Source organism: Melospiza melodia, chromosome Z, assembly GCF_035770615.1.
Source record: "Melospiza melodia melodia isolate bMelMel2 chromosome Z, bMelMel2.pri, whole genome shotgun sequence".
In the NCBI taxonomy this organism is placed as follows: domain Eukaryota; kingdom Metazoa; phylum Chordata; class Aves; order Passeriformes; family Passerellidae; genus Melospiza; species Melospiza melodia.
In genome coordinates, this window is record NC_086226.1 from 16,842,031 (window position 1) to 16,865,980 (window position 23,950).

General features: G+C 38.2%; 1 protein-coding gene across 6 annotated transcripts in view; it reads left to right on the forward strand.

Annotated features, from left to right (window-relative positions):
• Window positions 1–23,950, forward strand: part of PCSK5 (proprotein convertase subtilisin/kexin type 5) — a 226,999-nt gene that overhangs the window by 22,024 nt on the left and 181,025 nt on the right. For all 6 annotated transcript variants that reach the window (XM_063181529.1, XM_063181528.1, XM_063181530.1 and 3 more), the window contains exon 2: window positions 2,038–2,142. In XM_063181529.1, coding sequence (XP_063037599.1) covers window positions 2,038–2,142 — 105 coding nt within the window. The remainder of the gene's footprint in view (window positions 1–2,037; window positions 2,143–23,950) is intronic.

A 23,950-nucleotide genomic window follows, 5' to 3' on the forward strand; every position in this document is an offset into this window, starting at 1 on the left:
CTTCCAGGCTATTCCCCAGCTTTGTTGGCCTCGTCTGGACGCATTCAAGGACCTTTACGTCCTTCTTAAATTGTGGGTTCCAGACCTGCAGAGAGTACTCTAAATGAGGCTTACCAATGCTGAGTATGATGAGATAACCACCTCCTTTGTCTGGCTGGTTATGCAGTATTTGAGGTACTCCAGGTACTGCAGTTTGGCCTCGTGGTTGCCCACATACATGGCTGACTCACACTTAGCTTCATATCAGCCAGCACCCATAGGTTGCTGTCTGCAGAGCTGTGCTCCAGCCACTTCACTCCTATTTTACACTTGTCCCGGTGTAACTTAATCCCCAGTGCAGAATCCAGCATTTCAGCTTTAAATTTCATCCCATTAATCATAGCTCTGACCTATCCAGATGCATCTGCAAGGCCTTTAGTCTCTCAAGAGGATCAACAGCAGCTCCCAGTTTGGTATCATCAGCGAACATGCTAATGGAGCATTTAAATCCTGTATCCAGATTGTTGTTAAATATATTGAATAGAGCTGGTCCTAGGACTGAGCCCTGAGGAGCAGGACTGTTGACCGGCCACCAGCCAGATGTAACCCGGTTCGCTACAACTGAGCTCACTTGTGTTGTGGAGGTGTGCCAGTTCAGCTGGAATTGCCTTTCAGAGAGAAGGCAGCATGAAAATTACTCTACTACTGATATACTCATTAGTCTTAGACAAACCAATTCCTATTTAATCTATGATAAACTAAATTGATTTAACGGAATGTTTTGGTATTTTTGTTACACTAGACATAAGTTACTCTTCCAAAATAAAGATATTGGTGGACCACCCACACTGACTGGTGTTAATATCCTAGATCCAGTTTTTTTCTGTGAAGTGAATTAATTTAAATTGTTGCTTTTTTCTATCAATAACAGTCTTTTCTTTGTAGTATATTTTCAAATTTTCCCAAGATTTTTGTTTTCTAATATTCTAAATATTCTTGGAATTTGTGAGTGACTTACTTCCAGTTCTCTTCAAGTCGTTACTCAAGTTTCCTGCATGTGTATTCTTATAGATGCAAATTAAGAAATCTGAGGGGTTTTTTAAGGTGAAAGTTTTCAAGTGTTGCTCCATCCTCTTTGGTGATATCATTTAGCTCTATTTGGAAAGCCAAGCCTGTTTCATGAAGTCACTGAGTTTTAACTTGAAATTACAGTAGTCTCAATTGTCCCTTTTTTGCTCATCATTGAGGAACTTGAAACTAAATTAGGAAATATCTTACAAGATTTGCAGTGTGCTAGTAGATAAAATTCCAAATGAGCTGGAGGGGCATTCTCCCAAAGACAAGGAGATTGAATATTTGTAGGTGAGTGAAACTGAAGTTTCACGTTAAAAATGAAAAATGAAAGCAGACATATTGATGACTTTGGAAAGGAAGATTTATTTTTCAAATTGTGAACGCCATGTCACTTCAGTATTTGTATTTCTATTGCGTACTGAAGGGATGAGTAAGAAGCATTTTTATTGCACCATTTGAAATTTGCATATTATCTTATGAAGTTACTATTTCCATCTTTCTTTCTTGTACTTTTTGCTCTCATTCGATAGAACAGGAAAACTATTCCTGTTGTGTAGTCCAATGCTCCTTTTTATAGTTTAATTATGTAAGTAACCAAGTCTAGTGTGTTTTACAGTACATTTCATTAAGCAAACTAAATGGAATGCCATATAATGATTTTTATACTTGCTATTTGAGGACAAGTTTGGATATAGATTGATATAGAATTAACTGAAGTACTGCATATAAATTAAACATTAAAAAGGTAGATATAGCCAGACTAAGCAGCTCTGTTATAATCTTTGGTTGTGCAGTTACTGCCTCAAGGATACTTCATCTACTTCATATCATATGTCCTTCTTTTGAAAGATGATCGGTGGGTTCAAGTAACATTTCAGCTCAGAGGAAATTGCATAATTTATAGACTTTCCAAAATGAAAAACAGGAAACCAGTTTCATTAAATTAAGTCTTCCACTCCTTTTTTTTCTTTTCTGCTCTTACAGATTGGAACATTGAAGGACTACTACCACTTCTACCATAGTAAAACAATTAAAAGGTCAGTTCTCTCAAGTAGAGGTACCCACAGCTTCATTTCAATGGAACCAAAGGTAAGAAAATCCATGCATGTGTCTGAGGAAAAAGCCTTTGCATTTTTTATATGAAATACTGTACCAGAGGACATTCACCTGAATGGCATATAGCATTACAAGAATTACCCTATCTGTTTTCTAAGGTTCTACTTCTCATTAAAACAAAGTGAAGAAGATACCATGCTATTAAGTATATGCTATTCTTGGAACAGAAAGTGCACGATTGTTCCTAGATGAGCACTTGAATTTTGATAATGCACTAATTACTGTGCTTCTCTGCAAAACCACACATGTAAGATCTATGTCTGCAGATTTCTTCTGTGAAGCAACCAGCTTTAAAAATAAAAATGGGCAATGTGGGATGGTACACTGTTCAGAGGAAAGTTTCTCTTGCTTTTTTTCTTGTCTTCTTCTGGACTTGGTCTACAAGGGATTAAAAGGAGTACTCTTTTCTGTGGCCCTTTTGGTAGTTTAACTGATCTTAATTTTAAGATCTGCATGAAAAATGGTGCCTTTTTTTGTAGCATACACTATAATAGGTAGCTGTCAATGCAATTTAATTCCTGGTTTATAGTTAAATATAATATCTTCATGTATCCTACCCACAACACACTTTTGTTTGAATTCTTTAGTTTCAGTGATTAGTAGCTTATTCACTGACTGCAGAATTGTATTGCCTCTGGTTTTCTTTTAGAAAAAAAGTTTGTTGAGGATCCCATTAGCTTTTTTATGCTGTTCATGCAATGAAGTCTTGCCAACAAACCCCCAGGCCCCTGGTGTGGTAATAACAGAGTCAAGCTTTTTTAAATTATTGGATGATGAATGTTCTCTGTGAAGGGTTTGTCAGGTTTTACTCAACAAATCATTTATGAGAAGTAAAAGTTACTGGTGAAAGAGTTTGAGCACTGTACAAATTGAGCATCATAGAGGAATACTTCTGCCATCTGGAAAACTGTGTTTAGGTCTGAAGTTCCTCTTGAGGATGGGACAATACTAGGAATGTGCACAAAAAACCTGTGCTCAATGCTCTGTTGATAGGCCTGAACTGCTTAACCCTTTGAGAGCACCATCAGCTCTGCTGAGCAGTGTATACTGAGGGTTAGCATAAACCCTCAGTATACTGTATACCCTTTTATACTACCCTGAGGGTAAGTATAGGTAAAAATGCAAAAGGAAGAGTAAGTGTTCACAACTGCATCAGTCCATGCTCTTTCCATATGTACAAAGGTGGAGCAATTAACACACCAATGCAGGAGTTGCATGCATGTACCACCGTGAACTGTGATGTTACACCCAGCTTCCAGATACTCCATCTGCACCTCTGGCAGGCAGTCCAGACTACTTTGGCTAGAATAGTGAGAGACTCTGAGGCAGAACACAGCAGAAAATCAAAATGATCATTTGTTTATTATGCTGTTTAGGTCTTGTCTCCAATCTGTGCTGCTTTTGGTATAGACTTTCTAAATTTCGGAACCATTACATATCACTTCAATATTGAGAAGTTCTAGTGTGGGTTGTACAAGGTACCCAACCCTGTTTATGATTCTGTACCCAAAGAGAAGCTGATGGTCTAATAACTATATCTGGCAAGAAGTGTTTGTGTGATTCACTTTGTGACTGCTTCACTGAACCTAGGTTTGGGAACTCTTATGTGGCTGCGGACATGTCAATAAATGGACTTGTATTTGTAGCAACTTTGTCCTCAGTGTGTATAACATTTAATGATTATTAAAGCAGACTGGCAAGTTAATTATTCTATATAAGCTAGTTCTTTTAAAACAAAAGGTGTAATATTATATATAAGGCACATTGCATTGCTGTGAGAATTTGCAAGTACTGCACACTACTGTATTTATGAGTGGAATGGTATCTAATGCAAATATTTGCTGCAGATTAGTCAGCATGGCTATTTGGGAACAAAGAAACACTGAGGTTTGTTTACTTTCCAAATAATTTAATGGTAATTAACTTAATGCTGAAAAAGCTCTCCCTTTTACATGCACGTGGAATTAGCCTGTTCTGTGTTGCATCAAACATGGATCATTAATTTGTTCCTTTACAAAATTTTTAAGGATGGAATTCTGATTGAGTATCCATTTGTTATGTAAATAGCCTGCATATAATGGAAGAAATGATGAATTTTGGTATTTCTGAATTATTTTAATGGATAGTGTTTGATGTCATTGTGTGAATGCGCAATGAAAGATGTAGAACTAATAGAAAATCTTGTTTTTGTGGATTTAAATTAATGAATTGTTTTGAAAATCTTTTGTTTGATTTTCTTCTTCTGGAAAAGCCTCTTGACACTATTATAAACCATATGAATAAATGCAACAGGGAACATAATAACTGGGGTGTGGCACATAGTGCTGTGGCCTAGTTAACAAGATGGGGGTTGATCAAAGGTTGGACTTGATGATCTTTGAGGTGTTTATCAGCCTTTTGTGATTCTGTGATAAACTGAAGACATGTGGGTTGCACATTTTGACACTTTCCCCAGCGTTAGCCTGTATTAACCTCATATCATCTATATTTAGATGAAAAGGTAAAGGATATGCAATATAACACAGTTTTGTCAATTGTCATCCACATCCTTACCTCGCAGTGCTACGTGTTGTCATTTAGCGAAGAAAAAGATTAAACAATTTTAGGAAAAGATGAATGAGAAAGGCTGTAATTCCCTTAACATAGATGGTAATGGAGAAAATTTGAAACGTGGCTTTTTTCTCATCATCTTTCTCAGCCAGTGAATAGTTATGTGGTGTTCTGCGTGTCCTAATGGGAAAACACAGAAGTGGAAGAAGCCTGTGGATTTAAAGGAGAGACCAAAGCCGACTGAATGAAATCTATTAACAGAGGTTTCTGGTCTCCCTAGCCAGATGTGCTGTTTGTGGTTGGCCTTTGACAGGGGTCAATGAGAGCACCATACCACAAATCAAAAGCTTTTTTTAGCTTCACAGTTTGATCTGCAGAGTTATTTTGGTGATACTACAATGCATGAAACAACAGGAGTAGGAGCAAAAGATAAGTGGGAAGATGTACAGAATGAGTCCATAGTTGAAAGGTATCAGGAAGCTCTAATTCAGCTATTAAACAGTTGAGTGTATTGATGGTAGACAATCTACTGAAACCAGACTATTACAGCATTTCTAGGACTGAGAAGGAAGAGCTGAGGCATGCCTCTGGGTTTGCTGCAGTAGTGAAATCAAGAGTCATAAAGTGGGAAATATTTTAAGCAAGGATTGAAACTGCAGTCTGAAGGCCAGACTTGTCATTAATAGAAACAAGAAGGGAAACCAGGTGGAGCTTTTCTATTAGTAAAGAGATTGCAATTCCAATTAAATGTGAGAGTTGAAGTGTGTATGCATGACAATAGTACATGCAAATTAAATGCACAGCACAGGTGGAAAATTTATTTTATTTATCTTTTTATTTTGAACTGTTACATAAAATGAAGAGTTTTTAGTGAAGAGCTGTGATAATCAAATTTGTGATTCATATGGCAAAATATATCCCACAGAATTGGTAGCATAAATAATCCTAGAAGATGACTGTTCTTAAGGTAATAGACGGCAGATAAAAGATCGATAATATACTCAAACAGATGTACTAAAGTTTGTTCTGTTTTTCTCATGAGGTCCCCAGAGTCTCCCATCACAACAGAGATCTGAAAAAGACATCTGGCCCACAGTAATGCTAAAAACCAGGGAATGAATAATTTGTTTTCCTGTTTAGTATGACATCGGCCAACTTTGGAGCATAGTGCATCTTTATCAATCTCTACTAAGATGACATCTCATATTTTTCTAATTTTAATGAATTTTGGGTAGGCTTATTTGGGGTTGGAATTCTGTTTGATGGGTCATAAAAACATAAAGACTACTCAAGATATGACCAGAAAGATTTACAGTCTTATTGAAATAAGAAATAAGGCTACCTTTACATAAGGAAGATACTCTGCTTGAGCACAATTTTGCAGTAGTGTCATGCCTTTGTCAGCTGTACGCCAGGATCAGAATACCTGGGAAAACATCACTCCCAGACACTAATATTTTATGCAGCCTGATCTAACCCCACACAGAGTGTAGGAGTATGATGGAGGAGAAAGCCTTATCTTTGCCAAATCAAGATAAACAGAACTCATGGTACCAGCATGTAAAATGCTGGCAAGCATAATTTCTTTGATTTCACAAATGATATGGGCTGTTTTCAGAGGATAGGAAAGTAATGCCAGAAGCCTGTCCTTATTATTGGTAGAACAGTTAAGTTCATGAGATTGCAAAGGGAAGTAGAGCTGTAGTAGCCGTGAGTAACCTGGGGCTTTTAAAGCCATCACCATGGATTTGAAGCTTGGAGAAATTAGATGAGAATGTTGTTATGGGTAAGGTGGTAGTTAGTTGTTAAACCTTAGTGAACAAAAAGATTTTGTTAGACATACAGGATAACACAACAGTTAAACAGTGGGACCAGGTAAGTTACTGATGTCTGCATGGTTAGCCATAAAACGTACAAACACACAGGGACCAAGAATCAGTAAGATGCTACATGGTTGCAAAATAATAGGAACCATCATGCTCTTTTCATGTTCAGCGTTTGACTGGAAGTTTAAGTAAGTTCTTAAACAATCCAATATTTACCACTGGGGTCCCTGTAATTAATTACCTGAAAAAGCTTGTACATGAGCAATCCTTACATCTTTAACTTAGTAAAAATCAAGAATAGGTTTGGCAGTTTTCAAGGAGCCTTTTGCTGGGTGAGTTAAAGCATGAACTGAATCACAGTGAATCAGAGGAAATTGCAGTATCTCTCTATGTCACCTGCTTCTGGAGCATTAATTAGTTTCATGTAAATATGAGCAAATAGTCCTACAACTAGGATTTTTTTTTAGGGCTTTTTGAAATATGAAGTTGCTGTTCACTGATAAGAATTCTAGTAGATCCTGCTAGTTATTCTAATTCTTCATTGTGCTGTAAATTTTGTATTATTTGGTTGTTTGTTTGTTTTCTTTATGGTAATTAAAACCTGTACTTATAGGGGTGAATGTCATGTTAGTTTTAGTTCAAACTATATTCATCCCTGGGAAATAAGTGTTGCTTCAGCATGAATCAAGAATATGTTTTGCATGATGAGGCTGCATCACACTTGTTTTTATTCATCACTCAGTAATGACTATTCAGCAGTTCAGAATGCACCTAGACCTAGAATAAAGATGGAGATAAATCCCAGTGAGTATAGCAATAAAGGAGCTGCATTTTGTAGCAGGTTTTTCCCTTATCACAGAATTCTATAATGGTTCAAGTTGGAAGAAACCTTTTGGAAGTCATCTAGTCCAACCTGCCTGCAATGAGCAGGGACATCTTAAACTAGATCAGGTTGCTCAGAGCTCTGTTTGTCCTGACCTTGGATGTTTCAAGGGATGGGACATCTGCCTATTCTCTCTAGACAACTTGATCCAGGGTTTCACCACTCTCATTGTAAACAATTTCTTCCTTATATCTAGTCTGAATCAACCTTCTTTCTGTTTAAAACCATTTCTCCTTGTCCTGTAGCAACAAGACCTCCTAAAAAGTTTGTCCCCATCTTATTTGTCCCCTACACATACTGAAAAGTCTCAATAAGGTCTCCCTGGAGCCTTCTTTTCCTGAGGATATACAGCCTCACCTCTCTAAGCCTTTCCAAATAGAAGAGGTACCTTAGCTCACAAACCATTTTGCAGCCCTTCTCTGGGCTCAATCCCAGCAAGTCTTCCTGTACTGAGGACCCCAGAGTTGAATGCAGCACTCCAGGTGGGTTCTGCAGCAACACAATATGTTCAGTGCCTCACCCTTTTAATCAAGTTTTTGCAACATCACAGAAACCCGGTGCTGGACCAGAGTGTTGTTTCTTTCTCAAAAAGAACCCTGGTAAAAATCCTGACTCTTCTCCTTGCCATCCTGAGTTTTATCAGGTCCTTCCTCATCTCTTTACTATCTTAAGAAATTAATTATATGAAAATAATTAAAGACTAGAATCCTGCAAAATAATGTTTTCATTTTTTCCAGTGGGTGGGAGAGGAGGATTTAATTCCTCATTTGCTGCATTAATCAGGAAGTCAGCAAGTTAAAACTCCTCAACTAATCTGCAATTCTTTTCCAGAAGATAACAATGAGATTTTAATTGCCAAGGAGTTTTGTAAAATGACACGACAAGTGAAAAAATGGAATCTAATCTAATACTTCTTTTTAATGTACTTGAAATTAGATATATTGAGGGGTCTAAGCTCCTTTGAGGCAGATGCCAACAACTGATGAAATCATGATGAAATCATGTGAAATCATGATGAAAGGGAAATTTAAGTGTAGGTAACTGAATGCAGTAATATATTTCAATAAAAACTTCCATATTCCCCAACAGTGAATATTTTCCTCTTCTAAAACTATTACACTGAATTCCTGCTGGCCATTTTGGTGCTTCTAGTAGAAAACATTAAAAGGTAATTTCACTAAGAAGCTTCAATGACTATTTTTTTTGTTTAAGTACAAACAGCAAATCAGTTATTAGTTAGACATTAAAAAAGCTTTTGTTCTTCAGAAATAAACTTGTCTCACTAGTGCTACAATTAACTTCATTAAATGTTTCTGCCTATTGTAAATAAAGAGAAATTACCATTATGTGACAAAATTTGTTGGCTGAAGAACAGATACTTCCTCTTATAGAAGCAATGGATTTGGCCAGTAGAATAAAAAGGGAAGGCCCTATATATTAATGTGATATTGGCTTTTCATTTTTAGCTTACAGTCACCCGAGATTCATCCTTACCCTGGTTTTGTATCCTCCACAGACAGAACACTGTTCCCTGTGCAGAAAACACCAAATTTTAGGTTGCTCTTCTTCCTAATGTTGGACCAGCTGTCCAACAGTGTTTGACAGCTGTCAGTAATCCCATTCCACTGCTCATCAGTCTTTAGGCATTGTGGCAGAGCTGCTATTAAGGTCTCTAGCCTACATGGTCAATGAGAGACATTTTGGGTGACTCTAAAGTAGCAGGCAAGGACTCAGCAATCTCTTCACAGAAGTAACTAAAACTTTCTGGACCAGGAATAGTGGAAATGATACAGATTTTATTTGTCTCTGACTTTGATGTACTTGGAGCCTTCTGGTTTTAGAGAGGCAAAAGCAAAAGTCCCCATATATATGCAATGACCTGGGCTTTTGCAAGGGACTCATGCTATTAAGAGAAAAAAATTATATAAATAGTCTATTCTGAATTTTGCAGACCAACATATGTCTTGAGCATGGTAAGTCTCAACGATTTAAAATCATTGGCTGAATTGTAGCTGGATTTTAGCTTAGAACTGTTCAAACCATAGGGGATTTTTCCTTTGAGAAATCATGTTCCTTGCCCTCTCTGCACTTGGTGAATCTGGGGCTTGTGGCAATCGAACTCCTTGGCTTTTGTTTTGTAGAGTGTATTCTCCTTTTAAAATTATTTCCTACAAACATGTTGAGCAGAGGTTAGGACCAGTGACATTATTTCCAACTATAGCCTAGATCTTGTTACAGAAACTTGTTTAGGAACCTTAAAAATATATAGAAATATTCTTTAGGAATAACTGGGGGGAAAACTCCCTTCAGGGCATGCTTTTGCTGTGTAGGGAACAAATACTTCTGAAAGTTGATGTAATGCAATGCTACGTTCACATAGTAAGATGAAGATTCTAAATGTAACATACCTCTTGAATTTGGGGGCAAAGTGGGGAAAACTGTCTTGTACTTTTCCCTTCACTGTCACTGTGTTTCCCTTCACTGTCACTAGAGGAACCTCAACAAAAACATATTTACATACCTTAGGAACTAAATGTAGGGTTCATACGTGATAATAGTTACAATTTTCTTGTGCAGACTGCTGGAGCGGCAGTGCTAATCCCAGCAATGGATAAATTCAGAAAAACATCTTACTAGACCTAATTGCATTTAGCATTTGATATCTTGTTTTACAAAATTAAAGTACTTAAGATACAGATAATTAGTCATCAATACTTCTTTTGGTTCCTTCCACCCTTATATTTTATAAGTGTTAAAACAGTCCAGGATATCGTAAGTGCACAGTTGACTGTACATCAGTAAAATAACAAAAACAAGGAGGAAAAAAGACTTTGTCCATCTGTTGCTTCATCAGAGGACATGTTAGCATCACACATGTTAGCATCATGGAGTTAAAGTCTGGAGAAGTTATTTGAGCAGCATACACATCAGTATGGTGCAGCACACTGTGAGAGTTAGCAGCTGATTTGAGCAGGGACTAGTAGAGTTTGCAGCTGCTTTTGCTGAGAGGGCAAAAGGTACGTGCAGCATGCAGAACGGCAAACTTAATTAGACATCTTTGAGTTGTTACAATTGGGTGACTTGGTTTGGTTAGAAGGGACCTTAAAGGTCACCTCGCTCCAGCTCCAGTTTAGATGCTTTTCTGTCCATTCTGGGATAAGATTTTCTCTGCACTACTCATGTCAGAATGCTTTCTTGCTTAATGGCACATCTGTCTGGTTTGTTCTCCTATGCAAGCTGGAAACGCTCATCCTCACTCCAAGTGAGACCACTATTGGAGGGACCTACAATGCATATGAAGGCAGATCACAGACTTGTGCAATGTTATTTTATAAGTGCAAATGCCATTTGAAAACAAACTCATGAACAAGAAACACAAGGAAATCCATTTGGAACCTAAAAAGGAAAAGGGTGTTACATTCCTCACACAATTCAGGAAGCACTAAAGGATTTTGCTCAGCCTTAATGATGGCAAAAGCACTTTAGGTAAATATATGTGTGGGAAATTGAAAACCTTAAGAAGACAATTTCATCATAGCAGCTACAAACATGTAAAAGCAGAAGGTTGTAAAGAAAAGATATTTGCAATCCTCAGTCCTTAGATGCTAGTAGATGTTAATACTTGAGTTTCTTTACAGTTCCAGTAAAGCAGTACTTGCTCCTATGTTTTTTAACAGCAAAGTGCATTTATAGGTAAAAAATGATAGGACAACTAAATATTTTTAAAAAAACCAAGGGGAGTTAGTCCTCTAATTTTTAATCTGTGTTCTAAGAGCTTGATAGTGAAGACAGCAGCTCTGACAGCTGCAGTGGTCTTGTGTTTCACTAAGTGTGCTTAAGCTGTTGTTAAAGTCAAATGGCATTGAGAGTGTCAAGAAAGACAGCAAATTGGTGGTTTGGCTACTGGGCTGTAAAATTGCTGGGTGTCAGAAAGTGTCAGAAGAGGAGGAACTGAAGAGATCCTAGTTTTGAACTGTGGAAAGATGCAGCATTCTGGAAGCAGCTGATCCTGTGAGGCCAAATGCCAAAATATCAGCAGGGAAAGAGGGAGAAATGGAAAGAAAACACATTTTGGAAAGGCACATCTCAGAACTGACTGTATAGAAATTTAACAAAACAGCTTCTACACACCATTTCCTGAGGAGATCCAGCTTCCTCTGATGTTGATGATACAGGCTGTATTGCAGGACATTCATAAAAAATGAATTAAAGTTTTTTTTCTCTCTCTCTTGCACTTGGAAAACATTCTGGCAGCAATGTGTACTCCTGACATAATGGATCAAGATTTTTATGCATCTATCTTTCTGCTTCTGACAGGCAAGATCATAATATCTAATTCCAGTGCTTGTTATCTCACCCAGCTATTCTAAATGGTGGACAGCAAGAAATCATGAGACACATAGATAATTTGTCATATCTGGGATTATTGACAGGTTATTCACAGATTTTTGAAGGCAGGAAAAGGGAGCTGGAAAAACATCCTCCCCAAAACAATGCAAAAGAATCTCCCCTCTACCCAATTTTTTGTAATCCTTTCTTTTAGGATTATTTTGAAAAGCCAATGTCACTAAAAAGCCAGTCATCATCCTTGGCTGATCTGCTTACTCTTAACAGATCCTCACCAGTTTTAATGGTTCAGAGGAGGTGCCAGGCAGCTGTGTCCAGTTCACAGCTCTGCTGCTTGAATGTGTGCAGCCTTGATCAGACTACTTTGCTCCTTCCTGCTTCCGACTCAAAACAGGGACAAGGCTGGAAGTTATAATAAAAGTTGAATAAAAATTCTGGCAAGTGGCAAATGCACACCAAGTGCTATGTATTTAATTCTGTGGAATTGTATTTCTCTTGTAATTACAAAAAAAACCTACATTCTCCATGTAATCCACTTAAAGCAGTTATATCTGTTGGTGTGTTGACTATCACTTATGTAACCTGTTTTTAGCCTACATTATTGTTTGACCTTTTTGTTCCCTTTAAAAAAAAAATATTTAGAGAGAGAGTAAACGCTGGCACTCTCATTAGTACTGAAGTTATGTATAAATATCTATAAAGGCCAGAATAGTGGTTTAACTTTACTTTGTAAATGATGCAGATTAAAAATTTCTTTTTAAGTAGCTGTACTAAATGGTGACTCAATTCACTGTTTCATCTGTAGCTGTTACAACAACTTTGTGTTTATATATACATATATATGCGCGCGCAGGCACCCACACACACACACACACACACGCGCACACACACACCATGCACACACACACACTTTGTATTTATATATACTTTGTGTTTTATATGTAACAAATTTGTGTTATAACAACTTTGTATAATGAAAGCAGAATTTCTGGATTCCAAAGTTTTTTTGACTTCCAGGCTGTTGCTAAAAAACTAGTTCTCAAGAATGCAAATGCCAATAGACTCATAGCCTGTGAGATCAAATGGAAATATTTTGATCATCCAGTCAAATCTCTTTTATTAGATGTCATGTGGCATCTGAATTAATTTCTATTTGATGCAGAGTGTAGGTTTTAGAAGTTTTTTCAATTTTAGTTAAAAATCTGCCAGCAATACAAAGTATCCAGAAGTTTTTAAAATGTTCTGGTTTTGCTTTATGGCCAGTTATTTAACTTCAACTTTCAGACAGCTCACATTCCTGTAACTATTTGTGAGTTTGAAGAATCATATTGTACAGCAGTTTGGTGACCTGCATATTGTTTGGACACTGTGACCTCAAAAACTTCCTTCTCCTCAGCTAAGAAGACATCTGAATACCACTTCTTGGAGATCTGTTTTTGTCTTCATCATATTTGGGCTTCTTTCCTGGGTCCTTGCCTTACTGACACACTTTCCTTGCCTTACATCAAGGAAACCAGCAGAGTTTTGCAGCCCTGCTCAGTGAAGATGTTTGTCATTTTATGAGCCCAATTACACTTTGAAGAGAGTCTGAAGAAGGAATTTTGATAATAGTTGATGTTGTGGGAGCCTGACATATCATCTCTCAACTTTCACACTGTCCTGGCGAATAGTGGAAAGGCAGTCAAGTGATTTTTAAGCTGTTGCCTGATGCTAATATATGTTTGTTTATGAACTAAAGTCCAGCACGTAAAGGAACTGAATGAATGATTAGAAATAAAATAGTACTAGTAATAGGAAGATTTATGAAAACCATTGCAGTTTTTGCAGCTTCTGAAATGTCTTCCCTCATGAAAGCAGACATCTTCTGCAGCACATCTGAGATTCTATCAAACAAAACTTCAGTTTGTATATTTCAAAGATACACGTTTGTACATTTGAAGTTTATCTTTGTTAGAAAAAAGTTGTTTTTTTAGTATAGAGTATTCCTATATTGTAATCATATGAAAAAAAATCACATTTATATTAGACCATTTAAAGTCCTTTTCTCCTAATGAAAGACAGTGTAGAAATAGCCATAGAGATTGCTATCAAATGAAGTAAACATAGATGAAAGAAATTTTGTGAAGACTGTAGACACCACATTGCAACACTGGAAGTCATGTGACTGGAGACCAAAAAGATCTAGTATATGCAATTTATCACATAAATCATAGCTGTGGATATAACAATCTTTATTTTCTTTTTCTCAATTTATAATATGACCAGTGTTGTGAATTAGGAGTGACTGTTTGTGGACACACTTCAATTGCCAGAATGTGCACAGGGACCGTCCTGAAGGTGCAACAGTGATGTTACCCCTGGTTCATCTGGAGGTTTAAAATAAATGAAAGTAATCAGCCAGTTTGTTAATCAAGCATTACTCCAGCCTTTCTGTTATCTGATATGCAGAAACTGAGAGATATGGCCTCGTTGGAGGCTGGCTGCATGTCTCTCACAGGTAGTTTTTGTCAGTTAATTTTGAATGGTGATGTTCATTTTGATAATGATGTTTAAGACGGGTAGTAATCAAGCTTTTAATATCAGTGAAGTTCACTGACAAGTGTAAGACTGAGTTTCAGGGTAGAAAAAGGCAGCAGTTCCAAAGGTAACTGCTAACAATTCTCCTCCATTGACCTGAACTGGTAGATCAGAGACAGAGCGGCCATGAAACGGTGGTGGTGTTCCCCAATGCTCAGTGTTGGGATCAGCCCTATTTAGTATCTTCCTCGACAACCTGAGTGAAGGGATCAAGTACACCCTCAGCAAGTTCACAGATGACACCAAGCTGGGTAGGAGTGTTGTTCTGCTGGAGGGTAGGAGGGTTCTGCAGAGGGATCTAGTCAGCTGAATCAGTATGTTGAGGCCAGTTGTGTGAGATTCAATATGGTGAAGTTCTGTGTCCAGCCCTTGGATCACAATAATCCAATGCAGCACTACAGGCAGGGGGAAGCGTGGTTGGAAAGCTGCCTGGTAGGAAGGGATCTGGGGTTGCTGTTTGACAGTGGCTGAACATTTGGTCAGCAGTGTGCCCTTGGTGGCCAAGGCCAGTGGCGTCCTTGGTTTATATCAAGAACTGTGTGGCCAGCAAGACCAGGGAGGTAACTGGTGAGGCCATACCCAGATCTTGTGTTCAGTTCTGGGTCCTTCACTTTTGTAGAGACACTGAGGTGCTGGAGCAAGTCCCAAGATGGACAATGAAGCTGGTGAAAGCTCTAGAGAGTAGGTCATATAAGGAGCAGCTGAGGCAGCTGGGGTTGTTTAGCTGGCAGAAAAACGGACTAAAGATCTTACTGCTCTGTATAACTGCATGAAAGGAAGCTGTAGGAAACTGAGGGTTGGGCTTTTCCCCCAGGTAACAAATAACAGGATGAGAGGAAATGGTCTCAAGTCGTGCCAAGGGAGGTTTAGATTTCATATTTTAAAAAAAGAAAATATGGAAAGGTTTGTAAAGCACTGGAGCAGACAGCCCAGGAAAGTGGAGTCACCATCCCTGGATATACCATATCCCAGAGTCATAAGCCCTCTGGATATGACACTAAAGGACATGATTTAATGTTGAACAAAGTGGTAGTGGTAGATGGTTGGACTTGATTATTTCAAGAGTCTCTTCCAGCATTATGATTCCATGATTTTAAATAAGAGCAGTAATCAAGTACTACAAAGGCATCTGAAATGCCAAGGAACTAGGGAAATGGGGTGCTGTAAAATATGCCACTGATACTTCCATTTATTGTAAAATGCAGCAAAACTCTAAAACCGAAGCTTAGTATAAGCACTTTGCCTCAATTCTGAATTTTAAATACTACTTCTAAGTATATACTATAAACAGGGTCAGCTTGGAAAAAAATACTTTATCCTTTTCCTATGATTTAGAATAGAAAATAGCAAGACAGACACAATCAAATAAACCCAAATGGAATCAAGTTTTTCTGTGGTTTAAAGTACTCTGATCAGAAAATGGCTTAATTTGATATTTAGTGTATGTTCTGTGACTGAATTTTTCCATGTCAGACTTATGTGACAAAACAGCATTAAGCGAAAGTGCTGGAAATAGGTTATTTGTGATACTTCCTTACATTCTATTAAGGGGGTTTTGGTCAGTGAACAGTCTACTCAGGAGGTGTATTTACTTTAAGTCCAGTATACCACTGATGGATATTACATATCACTTAATTATGGAATACTTTTACTGTCTTGCTAACTCTCAGTGAATTTTCTAAATGACAGTTGAAACCATGGGAAACTCTTGACTGAATCAACACTTTTGGAATTACACTGCTATTTTTGACATTTGAATTTAACCCTGTGGTAGAGATTTGTTTTCCTAAGATGTAACAAAATGAGTTAAGGCCACCCTAAAGTGGGCGCATGCAGATGTCTGAAGGACTTAAATGATTTATGACATGAGTTGAAGGACTAACCTAAGAAAAGAAAAATATCACATCAGAAATTTCAACAGGTTTTTTTAATATATAAAATAATTGCTACAGTAATACAGACATGAAATCCAAGATATTTCAGCTGTCTAGGATGCCAGATGTTAGATTCCAAAGCTAATGAAGTTTAGAGAACTCAAAGTTGTATCCTCTAGTGGGCACTGGATCAGCCTTTTAGTTTATTAAGAACATGAAGTTTAAGGGAGTTGTAACATGAAAGTTTACATTCAGAGTGATACTAATACTAATCCTCCCACTGTATGGAAATGGTGAAAAGATTGTTACATTATCCCACAACTAGGTATTTCTAGATACTAATACTGATTGTATTCAATGGTGTAAGCAGAGCTTTAGGTACTGTACCAAACAGACCTATCAGACCTATCAATTAGAGTTCTCTTAAAATTGTGTTCAGAATCATGAGCATGTAGGTCTTGAGTTGTTCCAAGGTGAAGTGTCTGACCTATGGCTAAAAAATATAAACTACCTTGTATAAATATAGAAGTTGCTTTTAAGCTCATGCTCTAAAGACTTTTCCTCACTATTCTAAGGCTGAGTTATTTTAGAAACAGAATCAGAGCATGCAGGCTGGTTAGGCCACTTCAGATCTGAGGAAGGGAAAAATCCCCAACTGCTTTAGATGCTTGTTCTTTGCTTATGACATCTGGGTCATAAGTGCTGCTGGAAGCCACTGTCCAGGAGCCCAGACTCCCTGAAATTTGTCTTCAGCTCTCCCACAAGGCTGCTGTTTGATTTCAATCCTGTAATTTTGAGCTCCTTTATGGTCAGCTGTGGTACAATACACTAGAAGGGTGGAGGTTGGGCAGTGGCTGTAGCCATGTTCATCATCAGTTACTGCAACTGTGTCTGCGAGTAGAAAACTTGTCAAGACTTCCCCAAGGAGAGAAAACGTGAGTCCTTTTGCTTCAGATTTTTCCCTGGTTTTCCAGTCGTACAGAGATCCTTGCCAGCAGCAGATATGCTGAGCTTCTCCTGAGTTTCAGTGTGATGCTTTTGTCTTTCCCAGCAGCTCTGGCTGCTATTAAATTACCTCAGTACAGAGCCTGTCTTCCTTCATCACTAGCCAGGTTGTTCCCTTTTTTCTTCACAATTTATTCCTCTACAGTCTTATTCATAAAGGAAGAAGACTTTTTTCCACATAGTTTTAGGCTGATATGTATGGGTTGAAGAACACTTCAGTCCCATTAAAATTCATAGCTGTGGATTCTTGTAACTCATGGATGTGGAACTATGGCTATACTGCTACAATTGATCACAAATACATGGCAAAGCAGATAAAACCACTTAAGTCATACCAGGACTGACTGGCTTTTCTGTGGCTATGAGGTGGAAAAATGTGCATTGAATTTCAGCTTTGGTCCATGGGAGACACTACAGTAGCTTGGCCTGCTGTTGTGCAAGATGTGTTTCTTTGCAGTTAAGTGGTAATTTAAAGGATTATCTGCTGTCTTTTCTTCTCTGCTTTTTTGGTTTCTGCTCTGCCTATATTAACATCTGTTTCTAATTTTATCTTGGTTTTTTTTCAGAATCTGTAACATAATTTTGACAACTGCTTTGATTGTGGATTGTCATTGACCCTTGCTGAAGAAACAATTTCTTTATTAGCAAGAATGCATCATATAGCACTGCTGGAGTCAATAACTTTTTATCTAACTTTAGACCCCTACATTTGTGAAATGGCATCTGCAGTAATTTTCCATGGTCTTTACATATGTCAACATCTACTTTACCAATTATCTTCATCTATTTTTATGGTGAAAAGGGGCTGTTGCTATTGTGAGTCGAAGAATAATAGGCTAAGAAGATAGCTGGGGTTTTAATTGTGATCAAAAATGACACAAAATTCTTTTTAGGATGAGAAGTCAAATTTTTGAGGGTCTCACTTTGTGACTGAACATAGTTAGCAAGAGATGTGTCAATAGTCTTCATCATCTTTCCTGCACTCCTGAGTAATGGCTTGCATCTCTTGTTCACTAACCTAGGTGAGGCCCTTGGATATTAATATGTCATCCTCACTTTACCCTAAGTCATTGACCTTTTGTTTTCATTACAAGGTGAAATGGAAAAACAGAATGTTGTCAAATTATACACTAAAGTAGAGCTGGTAGCACAGAAAACTTAATGACAGGACAACTAAGATGCTTATTTGTTTTATTAGAAACATAGAATCTTAGAATCATTTGGGTTGGAAAGGATATTAAAGATCATCTCGTTCCAACTCTCCTGCCATAGACAAGAACACCTTTCACTTGACCAGGCTGCTCAGACTCCAATCCAACGAGTCCAATCCAACATGGTCTTGAACACTTCCATGGATGGGGGCATCCACAGCCTCTCTGGGCAACCTGTTCAGTACCTTACCACCCTCTGAGTAAAGAGCATTCACATTACCTAATATCCCATCGAAACCTACTCTCTTTCTGTTTAAATCACTACTCCACATCCTAGACTGACTCCCTGATTGTGAAACCTTCCTATCCTTCCCATAGGTCCCCCTCGAGCAGGAAGGTTGAAATAAGATCTCCCCAAACACCTTTTCTAGGCTAAACAATCCCAGCTGTCTCAGTTCTTCCTCACAGCCAAGGTTCTCAGCCATCTGACCGTCTTCGTGGCCTTCCTCTGCCTGTCTTATGCTGGGGACCCCAGAGGTGGATGCAGCACTCCAGAGGGTAAAGCAGAGAAGTATCTTCTGATATAGCCCAGCATACAGCTGGCTTTTTGGGATATGAGTGCGAGTTGCTGGCTCATCTCCAGTTTTTCATCCACCCATATGCGAAGCTGCTCTCAATCCACTCATTTAACCTTGAGGTTTACCCTGACCCAGGTGCAGGACCTCACACTTGGTCTTGCTCACCTCACAACTCTGCCAGTGTCCCTCTGGATGGCAGGCAAATGTCTAGATGGAATAGACTACAGAACATTTCAGCTGTAATGGAGGTACACTGACCACTGGAGGTACACTGTAACTGTTGGAGCAATTTTTTTCCTATGGCCTATTCTGGGACAGAATAGCACAGTCTTATATTTTATCTCAGAGTGTGCTATCCTCAATTCTGTCCTTTTGTAGCAGGGTCTTTCAGAACTCACATGTAGGAGTGTTGAGGATCCTTAGGTAAGTAAGGAGTGAAGTGTGGCAGATGCAGGCAGCATGAGGCTGTGTGACTGGGAGGGAGGGAGGGTGCTTGCCCGGAGCAGTCTGTCTGCAGACAAACTCCGAGTGACTGCTGCATTGCTCTTCAGTGCCTGCTCTCCATGGGATGAGGTAGCCCCTCTTGATCTGTTTACTGGGCATTACCTTCCATGTGCTCTGTGTGGGTGTTCTCTCTCTTTTTCTCTTTAATCTGTAGTGTTCCTGTGGCGCCTCCTCCCTTGTTATCTGAGGAGGAATTTACAGTTTCTTCTTACAGGTGTAGGACAGATGGAGGTGAAGGAGGCAGTACAAGGGTTACAGTTACAGTTTCAATTAGGAGTGGCACCTGAAGGATCTCTTTTTCACAGACTCTAGATCCACACCTTCACATTGAATTTTGTCGTAAATGTCACAGATTCTGGTATGAAATTTGTAACTTACTTCAGAATTAGAAAACTTTTCACCCCAAGCATGTTTTTCTTCAAAATGGGAAGGAATACACCTTCAGCTTGCCTGTAACTTCTGCTGTATAGTAGTGGCATTTTCACATATTAGAATTGACACATTTTTAATAATTCTGAAATGTTTATATAAGCAGACCCTGTCATGGTATGTTTGAAAAAATTATCTTTCCCAACCAAGTTTGTATGTGAAAAATCATGCTGCTTTGATAAATTGGTGGGTTTTTTCCCCCACCATGTAAGGTTTTTTTCATTTATCATATTTTATTTTCACAGTTAGAGCTCTGGGTAAGAGAGGTCTTACTGCAGCATACCTACATGGGTTTTTTTCCCCAGGAATTCTATTGAATCAATGAGGCTAAAAATGGTAGAAAGTAGTTTTGATTCATTTCATTAAGAGATAACATTTCATTTCAAATGAATGTCACTTCAAGAGAAAAAGAGTGCTTGAATTAGCTCAGACAGTTTTATTGCCATAGCAGTATTCCATGCAGGTCTGTGAAGAAGAGCTGGATCATGCACAAAACAATACTATGAGTGCTGAATTGAGGAGACTGAAAAGGGTGATTTTTAAAAATAGTTTGGTCTCCAGTCTGGCTTGGCTTTGATTTCTAGACACTTAGAAAATGGAACTTTTGAGGCTCAGGTCAATGGGAAAATGTCTTTTGTTACTTCTCAGTAAGTGTGACTTTATGGAAATGTTAAAATGAACTTCATTGTTTGCATAGACTCACCTTTTAGCAAGAAATGAGAATCTGTATAATTAATTACTCCAGAAATATTATTTTTTATGTAAATGAGCTCCTTTCATACAGGATCAAACAAATCCAAAATATCCCAGGCATTCTACAGTAATTTGTGGATGAGTACCCATAAAATACTCAAAGGTAATGTGTTACAATAATAATATAACTTTTGAGTCTTGACTTTGTTTTCATTAATATAACTTAATGATTGTACAAGGTAGAGTAAACTATTCCATTTAAGTGGCAGTGATATTTTCAGTAAACAAAATTGTATGCATTGCCTTGTCATATGAGTATATTGTCTTCCAGTGATGTTTAAATTAAGTTCTAAAAGGTTAGAATATAACATAGTATATAAAGGTTAGAATATCAATATAACCTGAGAATAAAAACAATTCATCAGCAGATCTCAACATAAGGGATTTGCTAAACACCTTCCAGGCAGAGCTATAATTAGGACGGTGATCAGGCATGTGGGATGTTTCAGGTTACTCTGTCTAACATCCTGCACTGTCTCCCTCATAGCAGTGCATCGTCACTGACTGAGAGTGGTTAGTTTGACTTCCCCCTTTCACTGATGTGCCTATCAGTACTATACAAAATGAGTCCTAATGGTTTACACTAGGTTCATCTAGTTTGAAGAAAAGGAGACTCAGAAGCAGCCTCATCGCCCTGTACAGCTTCCTTAGGAGGGGCTGGAGAAAGGGAGATGCTGGTCTCTTCTTCCTGGTATCCAGTGATGGGGGATGTGGGAATAGTTCAGGGGAAGTTCACACTGGACTTCAGGAGGCATTTTTGTACCAAGAGGTTGATCAAAGAGATCAGTCTTCCTAGTGACATGCTGGATGCCCCAGGCCTGTCAGTGTTTAAGACACATTTGGACAAGGCCCTCAATACTGTGCTTTAACTTCTGTTCATCCCTGAATTGATCAGGCAGTTGGACTAGATGATTAGTGTACCTCCATTACAGCTGAAATGTTCTGTAGTCTATTCCATCTAGACATTTGCCTGCACTACCTTTCCATATGCATCCTTAGGCGAATGTGTCGTTTGCCCATATCTTTATTTGTATGAAATTAAACAGCTATTTTACTTAGAGCAATTCTGTGCATACATAAAATTATCATTAAGTCTTGTGGGAAGACAAGTTTTGTTTCTTTTACTGGGTTTGAGTCTGATCATACAAGCTGCACAGTCCTTCTGCAAAATTACTGTTTCATATGTTTCCCCTAATTTTGCTGGGAACTGAGGAAATAGGAACTATGGGCAAATTCCAGCATGTAACAGGGGCATGCCCTGCAAGAGAGTGTCTTTTGTTAAAAGCTAGTGGAGAAAATACAAAAAAATATTTACCTATATTTCACTAAAATATAACCACCTACTATACTGCAGGCTTGCAGATTAGCTCAGTTGATACAAAATCTTGTACAAACACATGCATATATGTATACTGAATAATCTTTATGTGTCAAATTATGTATATTCCAGTTTATATAGGTATATATAAAATGGAAGTATGCAGTGCTGCAATGTTTATGATTGCTTGGACTGATAATATTCTCCATAATATTGTCTGAATTAAATAGAGAAAAGAAATTATTTGGGCTTTTTTTGAGGCAGCAATGCATACACCAGTCTCCACCAGTACTATGCTGCCTTTATATTTAAAACTTTTTATTGATCAGCAGATATTTGTCACTGAATAGGCAGTAATCAATGGAGACAACGTCGCAGTGAATGAGTAGAGAGTTTGGCTAAGAGTTTGTCTAGTCAGGAAAACTCATTTCATTTTATCCATATGGAAATGGCATTAGGTTGCTGAAGTTCTTCTTTGACCTGTGTGTTGCGCAGGCTTCAGGAATATGTTTACTTCTTTGGCTCCATTAAAAAGTAAGGGTGTTTTTCCAAAACTTCTCACAGTTGCTCGTTGTAGTTCCTATAGAAGCCTTGACATGTGAGAGTCCCTGATGCCAAATTAGATGTCCTGGGTCTCTGATTTATGGCTCCTCTAGGCAATAGTAGTGTTGGTGAGTTCTTTCATTAATGTTCATGCATCTAAACTAAAGACAGCAGTGGCAGAAGGTTTAATCCGCTTCAGCTGAGTCTGTCTCATTGGTTTGTCTTTTTGGACACTTCTGCAGCACTATCAGATCCTTAGATTCTGTTTGTGGTAGATTTAATTCCTCCCTGCAGACTCAAGATAGAAGTTACCAAGCGTGGCGTGGTGTGCTCTGTGTGGTTTTGGCCTGTAAAATGTTGAAATTTGTTGACTTACAACTTTCTCAGGGTGGTTAACATACTCATGTGGTTAATCCCTTCAGCAAAGGGCAAATCAAGATAACAGTAAATATTCTTGCAGCATAGAAGCTTTAGACCTCAGTCAACTGAACATGTTTCTAGCACTGAGACCCAGATCTCATAATGAGACTTGGAAGGTGGATCTGTGTAAGCCCCGAAAGGAATGGTTGATTTTTCAGACCTGTTGAAGCTTTTTTGTTAATGACGACTAAATAATAGTAATGGAAGGAGTAAATCCCATTGTCTGTGGCAGTCCAGGCAGGTGGGGAGTCAGAGACTAAACAGTACATAGGATACCAGTCTCTTTGTTTTTTATGTGTTGGTAGGCATGGGCTACCTGAAAAAAGAGAAGTTTTGAAGATCAACAAGCTGCTGTTGTGAGGGCCTGGGAAAGAAAGCATATATTAGCAGCAAAGTTCAGGAGAACAGGGTTCATTATTCAGTTCATTATTAGAAATCAGTCTTTTTCATGGAGGAGAGAGGTAGTTAGAGAGTCTTGTTGATTCCAGTTTAAAGCAGCCATTAGACTTAGTGCCTACCAAAGTCTTTTGATTTGACTTTCTTTGGCCTTTGCTCAGACATGCTTTGTGTACCCTACAGGCCTCCAGTCTCTGTTGCATCCAACAGCCTGAGACCAATTAGCTGTCACCTCTTGCATAGGACACCTGGATTCAGTCAGATCTGAAGGGAGCAGTTAGCTCTTGTCATGTTGTGGGGAATTTCAAATGGTATTGGAAGAGGGGACAATAAGCAAGAGAGAAACAATGTCAAATTTCTCCGTTCTCATAGAACCAGAAAGCGACTAATGATTGTACCTAGAAGATTTAACAGAGAAATGAGTTTCAGTGTCAGTTCTACCCAACAGTCTGTGTTCTTAGGCTGCATAATTTAGCCTCTAGAAGAATACTTTTGATCCAGAAGTTAGTTCTTGGGAAGGAGAAAATTTCATTTCTTCTTTATGAAGAAAACCATGAAAACCATCCAGTCTCTATAAGGACTGCTGTAAGAATCCTCTCTGGACAAATTCAGACATGTCTTTCTCCA